Source organism: Physella acuta, unplaced genomic scaffold, assembly GCF_028476545.2.
Source record: "Physella acuta isolate Inbredline_101_S28 unplaced genomic scaffold, ASM2847654v3 ptg000969l, whole genome shotgun sequence".
NCBI classification, from domain to species: Eukaryota; Metazoa; Mollusca; class Gastropoda; family Physidae; genus Physella; species Physella acuta.
In genome coordinates, this window is record NW_026732486.1 from 236,109 (window position 1) to 248,113 (window position 12,005).

The following is a 12,005-nucleotide window of genomic DNA, read 5'->3' on the forward strand; positions in this document are numbered from 1 at the left end:
GAGTGAGTGGATGAGTGAGTGGATGAGTGAGTGAGTGAGTGGGTGAGTGAGTGAGTGGATGAGTGAGTGGATGAGTGAGTGAGTGAGTGGGTGAGTGAGTGAGTGGATGAGTGAGTGGATGAGTGAGTGGATGAGTGAGTGAGTGAGTGGGTGAGTGAGTGAGTGGATGAGTGAGTGGATGAGTGAGTGAATGAGTGAGTGGATGAGTGAGTGAGTGGATGAGTGAGTGGATGAGTGAGTGGATGAGTGAGTGAATGAGTGAGTGGGTGAGTGAGTGAGTGAGTGAGTGAGTGGGTGAGTGAGTGAGTGAGTGAGTGAGTGGGTGAGTGAGTGAGTGAGTGAGTGAGTGGGTGAGTGAGTGAGTGGGTGAGTGAGTGGGTGAGTGAGTGGGTGGATCTAAATTAGATCCACTACATGTCTAAATTGACTCCACTCCATCTAAATTAGATCCACTACATGTCTAAATTGACTCCACTCCATCTAAATTTAATCCACTACATGTCTAAATTGACTCCACTCCATCTAAATTGCCCCCACTGCCTAAATGGGTTGCTGTCTCCAGCGGATGAGCATCGGAGTTCGAACTAGTGAGTTTTGGAGTGAGCCACAATTAGCTCTCAGGTCCGACCAAGCCGCCCCCCCCCCCAACTCAACAAAATGTATCTCTGATCAATTTGCAACCTATCAGTCAGCCCCCCCCCCCCCCCCCCCGAAAGATGCCTGAAATAAAGTCTGAATGTAACAGTAAGAACTACTTGCATGAGTTGAGACATTGACCAATATCTGTAGGCATTGACCAATATCTGTAGACATTGACCAATATCTGTAGACATTGACCAATATCTGTAGACATTGACCAATATCTGTAGACATTGACCAATATCTGTACACATTGACCAATATCTGTAGACATTGACCAATATCTGTAGACATTGACCAATATCTGTAGACATTGACCAATAGCTGTAGACATTGACCAATATCTGTAGACATTGACCAATATCTGTAGACATTGACCAATAGCTGTAGACATTGACCTATACCCACCCACGCTACTTCCTCTGATGAGGTCTGTGAGAGGAAATGACGTGACCGATGTATTTTACCTGAAGGTCAAGTTTGTCCTCGGCCACTTGGAACTGCCGGTGGTGTATCGCCTGAGCCGTATGCGGTAGTCATGCTCTCCCTTGGGCTCCTCCACAAAGTCGTCCGTGTTCCCACACCTGGCCCGGCCCATCAGCACCTGAGTTCTGTGGTCAATCACACCTGTCTCAGGTACACCGCCTGCCTGCAGGGTGGACAAAGGTCAATTGACAGGTGGACACACATTGACAGGTTACACACGCTGGTAACATTGACAGGCCAACAAAATGTGTACAAAATGTGTACATCGTGTATAGCGTACAACAATCAGACCTAAGAGGACTCAATTCTATTGTGTCTATTGGCTTTCAGACCTAAGTGTATTTGACTATATCCATGCCCTGTCCCTGCCCTGTCCTGTCCGTGCCCTGCCCTGTCCGTGCCCTGTCCCTGCCCTGTCCGTGCCCTGTCCCTGTCCGTGCCCTGTCCCTGTCCGTGCCCTGTCCCTGTCCGTGCCCTGTCCCTGTCCGTGCCCTGTCCCTGTCCGTGCCCTGTCCCTGCCCTGTCCGTGCCCTGCCCATGCCCCTGTCCCTGCCCATGCCCTTGTATCTACTCACCTTTTGCAGTGCCTTGATGGCCTTCTTGAGGTCATCTTGACTCATCAAGTTCTGTGTCTCACGTGATGGACCTTTCAGGTAACCAAACTGTCCCAGGTATTTCTGAGGACAGACCAGTGGTCAAGGTTAGCCCAACAGGACATAGAGGACATTGAATCACACATACAAATAGGACCGGACATTCAACTTGCACAATTGTAGATAGTGGTGCCACTAATGTAATTGATAATCTTTAATTAAAAGCATTTTTAAAAAAAGGAATATTATACACACGTACACACACACACACACACACAGACACACACACACACACATATATATATATATATATATATATATATATATATATATATATATATATATATATATATATATATATATATATATAGGCCTATATATGTATGCATATATGTGTGTGTGTGTGTCATTTTCTGGTTAAGAGAAGTTGGTGAAAGTGGTGTGTGTAAAATTTTTAGGTTAAGCTCACAAGGCTAGAAAAGGAAGTTAATTAAGTTGAGAGAGTGAGGGAGCAGTAATTAGCCATGACCTAATTAGATGGCTGGAAAGTTTTGGACTTTCGCTCTGATCTGATTGACTGTCGCATGCTAACAATTGTTATATACACACTGGGGCACACGATATATGACTGGGGCACACGATATATGACTGAGGCGCAATACTTGCAACGAAATGGAAACACAGCGAAAAGATAGTAGGAAGTACAGGAGAAATAATTTAAAAAGCAGTAGAAAGTAGCCGGGAAACACAATACAAACACAGAAGAAAGTAGCCGGGAAAACACAATACAAACACAGAAGAAAGTAGCCGGGAAACACAATACAAACATAGAAGAAAGTAGCCGGGAAACACAATACAAACACAGAAGAAAGTAGTCGGGAAACACAATACAAACACGGAAGAAAGTAGTCGGGAAACACAATACAAACACAGAAGAAAGTCGGGAAAACACAATACAAACACAGAAGAAAGTTGTCGGGAAACACAATACAAACACAGAAGAAAGTCGCCGGGAAACACAATACAAACACAGAAGAAAGTAGCCGGGAAACACAATACAAACACAGAAGAAAGTAGTCGGGAAAACACAATACAAACACAGAAGAAAGTAGTCGGGAAACACAATACAAACACAGAAGAAAGTAGCCGGGAAACACAATACAAACACAGAAGAAAGTAGCCGGGAAACACAATACAAACACAGAAGAAAGTAGCCGGGAAACACAATACAAACACAGAAGAAAGTAGTCGGGAAACACAATACAAACACGGAAGAAAGTAGTCGGGAAACACAATACAAACACAGAAGAAAGTCGGGAAAACACAATACAAACACAGAAGAAAGTAGTCGGGAAACACAATACAAACACAGAAGAAAGTCGCCGGGAAACACAATACAAACACAGAAGAAAGTAGCCGGGAAACACAATACAAACACAGAAGAAAGTAGTCGGGAAAACACAATACAAACACAGAAGAAAGTAGTCGGGAAACACAATACAAACACAGAAGAAAGTAGCCGGGAAACACAATACAAACACAGAAGAAAGTAGCCGGGAAACACAATACAAACACAGAAGAAAGTAGCCGGGAAACACAATACAAACACAGAAGAAAGGGAGGGCCTATTGACTGGCACTTGACCAAACTAAGAACGATAATAGATAGAAATCTGCAACCGGGAAAAGAAGCGAGTTATCGTTCGTGTCAGACGGAAACCTCTTGAGGAGGCAGAGAGTTTGTCTTCACCGGAAGTGGCTTGAGAGTCCGTCATAGGGCGTCACTGGCGGGCGTCACGTGGCACATGGCTTCACGTGTCAGTATCTGGCCAATGCTGACGTCAAAGGGGACATTTGGTTTTTAGAAGCGGGCAAATCCGTTTTAAAACGTCCAGAATGTAGACCAATGTTTGTAACGACATGGAGAGGAGATGTACGGCCCATGATTGAATAAAACAATTTGAATGGTTTCATCCGGTTATCTCCCCTGGCCGGCTCTATCACGTGATCAGCTCAATCGCGCGTGATTTCGTCCCGCCCAGCAGCCATGTTGGTTTTATAGCGCGACTGTCTGTCTAAGGGACGTAATCGGAGGCCCGCGAGCAAAAATCTCAGCCAAATTGGAACAAATTGTACAAGTTCCTCTGGCGGTTCAAACCATTTTGTGGGGTACGGATATAGCCCCCACCCCCTCCCTATTCAATGACGTCATGTTTGGACAGTCACATTTCGGACAGGAAATCAATTCAAGGGTTCAAAGGTCAATGATTGTCTAAATTCTGCTCAGGAAAAATTGGAAGATTTGTGGGTTGGGATTTGGTGGGTCGGGAAAGGGAGGAGTGGGGACGGACGGGGTTGTATGTGGTTGTTGGCAGATTGGACATTAGTCAAAAACTGGCTATGTGCTGGCTTGTTCTTTGAGACCCCCCCCCCCCCTCTGCCAGACCCCCGAAGATTTAAAACAGGGATTGGTACCACCAACTTCTAAAGACAAATAACAGAACTGACAAGCGTAATGGCCCATGTATAAGGGGAGGTCAATCCCCCTAGATTTTTTTATTTCTGGTAGAAAATATTGGCCAGGGTTATCGGGTCTGACAGTGAAACATTGCAAATGGAGGCAATTTCGACACAAGTTAGAATTGAGTGATTGTCTCCCTTCCGTTCTGTTGCTAAGGGCGGTAATTTCCAGGGAGATAAAAATGTTTTTACACTTTTTTTTAGTGAACAAATAATGGCGCACAAGTAGCACCGTGAATACTTGAAGGGTCGAAGGGAAACAATCCATGATATTTTTACAACTTAACTGAAACATCCATGGAAAATAAGGGCATTTCTAGCTATATACTCTCTCTCTCTCTCCTTCACACACAACCACTCTCACCACAACCACACAAACCACAGACACATATATTATTATATATTACATTTTCCAATAGGTATATTCAGGTAGATAATCCAGTAACTCCTGTTTTTGCTACAATATTCATTGTTATTTCCCTTAGGTAATTTCCTCCATTTATTTATAAAAAAATATGGGTTGAGGTTGAGCTCGGATAGCTAAAGCTCATAGTTACTACACAGAAAAGAACCGAGATCAAACCCCCGGGAGATGAGGCTATAGATATCCAACTGTAGAAACCCTCTGGTATTCAGACAGTGATTGGACTCCATCGGCTGGCCCAGCATGTAGACAGCTGTCCCCCCCCCCCCACACCACCACCATCCCCAGCATGTAGACAGCTGCCCCCCCCCCCCCCCACACACACACCACCACCATCCCCAGCATGTAGACAGCTGTCCCTCCTCCCCCCCCCCCCCACCCCCACCATCCCCAGCATGTAGACAGCTGCCCCCCCACCCCCATCATCCCCAGCATGTTGACAGCTGCCCCCCCCCCACAACACCACCAGCCCCAGCATGTAGACAGCCAGCACATTATCATCAGCTGTGTGGGGGTGAAGTTTTGTTGAAGTGGACCATTTAGTTTGTACTGTACACATGGACTTAGTGAAGCAACAAAGTTTTTTAGTCACGTGGTTTGACCAAAATGTGTCAAGGTCATCTAAAACCTCGACCCCAGGTTTAGACGACCTCGTATATAGACACGTGACATGATTAGATTAACCGGCAACTGCCGGCTGGAAAACAAAATTAACAGTGTGGGGGTGGGGGGGGGGGGGTGGGGGGGGGGCATTCAATTTTATCTTGGTATCAAGACCCAGAGGTACACCGGCCGGGGATGGGGAGTGGTGTTTATACACAGAGTGGGAAGAGGGGTCTTAATGCCCGGGGGTCGTACAGCCGGGGGAGAGGATCCTAACTGGATTTGTCGCTACACTATGGGGGTCAGGGGGAATGGAACAGTTAGGTCCCGTTCTAATCACATTTGAACATCTCTGATAGCCGGCTGTGTTAGAGGTGGTAGAGACTAAACCCCACACCATCATCCTACACAAACACACCACACCATCACCCCACACCATACCCCCCCCCCCCCCCCCCCACGCTACACACCTGCCTGCTACCCTACTCCCGCTGTGTGGGTCCGGTGAACCGAGTCGTCACCCACGTCACGGCTGACTGCCTTTGTTCTGGGACACCTGCCGTGACGTCATCACGAGTGCAGCAGATCTGGCGCTTAGACAAAGATTCTTTAGGGTCAAGGACGGTCGTGCGAGTCATGCGTGCTTTGTTGAGCAGACGATGAGCCGTGTCGTGCACACACAGACCCAGCAGGCTCACCCCGATGTGGGGTTTGATGGAGTGTGCGAGTGTGTGGTTTGTGGGAGTGTGTGGTTTGTGGAAGTGTGTGGTTTGTGGGAGTGTGGGGTTTGTGGGAGTGTGGGGTTTGTGTGGTTTGTGGAAGTGTGTGGTTTGTGGGAGTGTGGGGTTTGTGGGGTTTGTGGAAGTGTGTGGTTTGTGGGAGTGTGGGGTTTGTGTGGTTTGTGGAAGTGTGTGGTTTGTGGGAGTGTGTGATGTATGGGGGGGGGGTCATATATAGTTCGAACTAGAATTATCTAGATCTATGTTATTATTATTTTGATGTGAAGAAAAGGGAAGCAATTCCCACGCTAAGCAACTAAAGATTTGTTTCACGTTTGTGATTTTGTAACGTAGGTGTAGCCGTCCCATACATCTCATGAGTCGCCGACTACACGGCGGGTTGTCTACACGACAACCCAGCCAGACGGGGGTTGTCTAACAAACAACTGGAAGCGATGGAAGTCGTGGCCAGATTTTGTTCACTTTTTGATTTGATATAATAAGGTTGCTTCCCTTAATTTGATATAAGATTGCTTCCCTTGATTTGATATAATAAGGTTGCTTCCCTTGATTTGATATAATAAGGTTGACCCCCTTGATTTGATATAATAAGGTTGCTTTCCTTGATTTGATATAATAAGGTTGCTTCCCTTGATTTGATATAATAAGGTTGCTTCCCTTGATTTGATATAATAAGGTTGACCCCCTTGATTTGATATAATAAGGTTGCTTTCCTTGATTTGATATAATAAGGTTGCTTCCCTCGATTTAATATAATAAGGTTGCCCCCTTGATTTGATATAATAAGGTTGCTTCCCTCGATTTGATATAATAAGGTTGCTTCCCTTGATTTGATATAATAAGGTTGCTTCCCTCGATTTGATATAATAAGTTTGCTTACCTTGATATGATATAATAAGGTTGCTTCCCTTGATTTGATATATTGCCTCAATTCATTAGAACATGCCGCACACGCATACCACACAAACACACACACACAAACGCAGACGTGTGCGAAACAAGAAACTTGATCATGTGTGTGCGTGAGACATTCCTTGATTCAACCCAAAAAGTGAACTGAACATTTTCTTTTTTAAACTTGAAAGAATGAAAATATTAATTGGATTGGGATCTACTCCTCCACACAGCCCCCCTCCCCCTCCCCCACCTCCACCCTCTCCCTCAAGGGAACAATCGACTCCATGTCACGGTGACCTAGAACACACGTGGGGACGGGGTGAATAAACACATGTCATTGACGTGTACCTGTCTGTGTGTGTCGTGTCGGTGTGTTCATGTGTCCGTGTGTCGTGTCAGTGTGTCAGATGAACTAGAAATAATTTAAAAAAACTGACCACTCCACACATCCGGCACATGTGCCTCTCATCTGCTTCTGCTGCCCGTGCATGCTAGCTTTACAGTGTCTATGTGTATGTGCTTATGTGTAGGTAAATAGGGCGGGGCGATCGTTCTATCTAAAGATCTTACTACCAACACGTAGCGCCGCCCCTTTCCTATGGCTCCACCTCCCCCCAATAGCCCGCATATCACCAAGCCAGCCGCTACGGCCTTAGTCCTGCTGGGGAGATCGGCCCCCGCCCTAAGGCATTTCAAACAGCTACGGTCAGGCCAAGAGCGGTCAGGCCAAGAGCGGTCAGGCCAAGAGCGGTCAGCCCAAGAGCGGTCAGCCCAAGTCAGGCCAAGATACGGTCAGGCCAAGAGCGGTCAGCCCAAGAGCGGTCAGCCCAAGTCAGGCCAAGATACGGTCAGGCCAAGAGCGGTCAGCCCAAGAGCGGTCAGGCCAAGATACGGTCAGGCCAAGAGCGGTCAGCCCAAGTCAGGCCAAGATACGGTCAGGCCAAGAGCGGTCAGCCCAAGACAAAAGGTCCGTGAGAGGTTGAAGTATTGGACCCTTAGGAAAACATTTGGACCAACACCGTTTAGTATCGACCTACACAGTCTAGTATCGATCTAGCACTGTTTGTACGACGATACCTTTGACGGGCCCGCTGCTGACGTCACCAATAGCTGACGTCATGCACACCGTTTGGTACCTGTCGGCTGCTCTGATATCCCAGGCTGGGATCTCTCGTGCTGTACCCGCGCCAGATAACCTCAGCCCTAACTAGGGGATCTCTCGTGCTGTACCCGCGCCAGATAACCTCAGCCCTAACTAGGGATCTCTCGTGCTGTACCCGCGCCAGATAACCTCAGCCCTAACTAGGGATCTCTCGTGCTGTACCCGCGCCAGATAACCTCAGCCCTAACTAGGGATCTCTCGTGCTGTACCCGCGCCAGATAACCTCAGCCCTAACTAGGGGAACTCACTCCCGACTATCTAACAATAGGGTGGTTCAGGGGCAGCAACTCATGGTGCTGTTACAAGGGTGGAAGACTAAACACGTCCCCAACACCCGGCTCACAGCAACACAAACCACGTTCAAGTCACGCTTTTCTTACGGCGGTTAAATGGTTGCTAGCAGTTAGCTGTCCTGTCATAACCTGTAACCTTGACCACTCTGTCCGTTTCTTTTCCAGTACTGTTCCTGTACCTCAAGGTGACAGGAACAAAAGGTGGGGCCTGGTGGGTGGGTGGTAGGACTAGTGGGTGGGTGGTAGGACTAGTGGGTGGGGGCTGGTGGGTGGGTGGTAGGACTAGTGGGTGGGGCCTGGTGGGTGGGTGGTAGGACTAGTGGGTGGGTGGTAGGACTCGTGGGTGGGGGCTGGTGGGTGGGTGGTAGGACTAGTGGGTGGGGCCTGGTGGGTGGGTGGTAGGACTGGTGGGTGGAGCCTGGTGGGTGGGTGGTAGGATTAGTGGGTGGGGCCTGGTGGGTGGGTGGTAGGACTGGTGGGTGGAGCCTGGTGGGTGGGTGGGGCCTGGTGGGTGGGTGGGGCCTGGTGGGTGGGTGGTAGGGCTGGTGGGTGGAGCCTGGTGGGTGGGTGGTAGGATTAGTGGGTGGAGCCTGGTGGGTGGGTGGTAGGACTAGTGGGTGGGGCCTGGTGGGTGGGTGGTAGAATAGTGGGTGGGGCCTGGTGGGTGTACACGATAACCTGTCCATCAAAAAGTTATTGATGCTAACCAATTGGCGAGCTGGAGCTGTTTACAGAACTGGGTCAGTGGGTCACCTAAGGGCAGTAACTGAGAGAGTTAACTCGAGTATTAACTCTAACCCTAACAAGCTTCTGGATTTTTGTGCTGCTAGAGCGGCATCTGGGATTCGCTCGATGTGATGGCCATTGGGGGGGGGGGGGGGGGGGGGGGGGGGGGGCGTGTGGGGAAATAAGTGGGTGGGGGCGGGGAATGGGTTAGATAACACTGACTGGAGGACAAAATAAATATTTAAAATACTCAAAGAGGGGATTCATGACCCCCCCCCCACCCACAACAACACTCACATGTCTGTGTGCTGATGTACCAATGGAAACAACGATCACACTTGTTTAGGTTTCCATGGAAACCGTTCTATTGCTTTGAATGCTGATCTTCACCAATTGAAGTAGAAGAAAAACTAAGAGGTAACTTCTAACAGTCAACCCCCCCCCCCCCCCACCCAATCTTTGCCGCAAAACGGAAAACGAAAAAAATAAACGACGGTAGCGCCCCCCCCCCCTTGTACATTGAGCGGAAAGCGCTGAGCTAGTTCCTCGCACAGGCATGTGAGCTACGTCATACACCCACGCAATAGGTCAAGGTCAGGACGCTAATAAAAGTTTTACGTGTCACCCCGTCCCAGTCATCACAGGCATACATACAGCCATCATTCAGCCATACATACAGCTATACATACAGCCATCATTCAGCCATACATACAGCCATAATACAGCTATACATACAGCCATCATACAGCCATACATACATAAGCCATACATACATAAGCCATACATACATAAGCCATACATACATGAGCCATACTTACAGCCATACATACATGAGCCATACTTACAGCCATACATACAGCCATACATACACACAGCCAGCCATACTTAACCCATACTGTTTCTATATGTAAATATGGCATGTTCAGTGCGATCTTGTGGACGATGCACCATTTAGCCTACAGTGGACGATGCACCATTTAGCCTACACAATGCATTATGTAATCCATATGTGTAGAATAGCAGCCATTCATCTGGCTACATCTGCCATTTTACCCATTTGTTTCCTAATGTTGTCCTGATGTTGTCCTAATGTTGTCCTGATGTTGTCTTGATAACGCCACTGGGACAGCCTTAAGGACAGCCGGCAGATAGCCGGCAGATAGCCGGCAGACAGCCGTCGGTTGATCCAACCCTAGGATTTGGCCGGACGGAAATTCCCGAAAATGAAAGCGTAGCGTGCCCCAAGCCATGAATCATCGCCAGTCTCCCCCCCCCCCCCACTCCCCCATCTCCCCTGCGGTCTAGCCCCGTCCCGCTCCTAAATGTTAGTTGTTGAAACTAGAACCTTCTATCGCAGGGCTGGCAATTTTATTCCAACAAAAACACGGTAAAAATTGTTACAATCCTTGCCATTTGCTTTTTAAAATGTCCACGCCGTAGCTTGATAATATTTAGAAAAATGTCGCGACAGTCAAGACGATTGTCGCTGCCGCTACGACAAATGTCTCCAAAAATATGACCAGATTTTTCAGCATTTGTTGCCGACAACAGAAGCTACTTCCGGTTCGTCCATCTTGCATGACGTGACTGGGAATTCCCGTTCCAAATCTGGGCATCAACGCTGACATATTTGTTGACGTCAGATGGCCAGTGCTACTCTCTAGCCTGTATCAGATGACCAGTGCTACTCTCGGAGGTTGGTTTAAGGTTGTCGGAGGTTGGCCTAAGGTTGTCTATTTTAGTTTGCAAGTTAAAGGTTTAGGACACATGAAACTTTCCCCCTCTATACCCCCACACCGTCCCACGATGAAGAACGACAATCCGGATGTGTCGCGTGTATTATCTGCCCCTGACAGCGTAAAATAGATGGCTCATGAATGTTTCAGCATTAATATCATCTAACCTTCTGTATCGATGTGCTCATGTCGGTTACTGTCTTTGTTATGGATCTGGTACTTATAACGTACTTATAAACTTTAAAGGAATTATAATTTACAATAACTTTGATCCAACATAAACTTTGATCCAACATAAACTTTGATCCAACATAAACTTTGATCCAACATCAACTTTGATCCAACATCAACTTTGATCCAACATCAACTTTGATCCAACATAAACTTTGATCCAACATAAACTTTGATCCAACATAAACTTTGATCCAACATAAACTTTGATCCAACATAAACTCTGATCCAACATAAACTCTGATCCAACATAAACTCTGATCCAACATAAACTTTGATCCAACATAAACTTTGATCCAACATAAACTTTGATCCAACATAAACTTTGATCCAACATAAACTTTGATCCAACATAAACTTTGATCCAACATAAACTTTGATACAACAAAAACTTTGATCCAACATAAACTTTGATCCAACATAAACTTTGATCCAACATAAACTTTGATCCAACATAAACTTTGATACAACAAAAACTTTGATCCAACATAAACTTTGATCCAACATAAACTTTGACCAACATAAACTTTGGTCCAACATAAACTTTGATTCCATCGGATAGTGCAAGAGTGTCACTTCAGTCTCAACTTGTAACAGATACCGGCGGGTTAACTTGTGGTTTAACCGACGGGTTAACTAGTGGTTTAACCGACAGGTTAACTTGTGGTTTAACCGACGGGTTAACTTGTGGTTTAACTTGTGGTTGGCGCATCAACTGATCTTAGTGATGTCTGACCAGTCTTATATTGATCAGTCATATATTGATCAGTCATATATTGACCAGTCTTATATTGACCAGTTTTATATTGACCATTTCGATCAACCACAATAGAATGTGACCTTTGACCCCGTACATTTATCCCTGGTGAAATGGTTCTCATTAAAGTTCTATGAAAGTTAATGCCATCAGCCGTATTGGACTAGGACCTCCCCCTCCCCCCCCCCCCCCACACACA

The 12,005-nt window shown here is 46.8% G+C and overlaps 1 protein-coding gene across 7 annotated transcripts in view; it reads right to left on the reverse strand.

Annotated features, from left to right (window-relative positions):
* The window catches only part of LOC131953996 (matrix metalloproteinase-2), a 71,733-nt gene that overhangs the window by 21,246 nt on the left and 38,482 nt on the right, over positions 1 to 12,005 (reverse strand). For all 7 annotated transcript variants that reach the window (XM_059317457.1, XM_059317451.1, XM_059317456.1 and 4 more), the window contains 2 exons: positions 1,701 to 1,802; positions 1,107 to 1,288 (listed from right to left, as the gene is read on the reverse strand). In XM_059317457.1, coding sequence (XP_059173440.1) covers positions 1,107 to 1,288; positions 1,701 to 1,802 — 284 coding nt within the window. The remainder of the gene's footprint in view (positions 1 to 1,106; positions 1,289 to 1,700; positions 1,803 to 12,005) is intronic.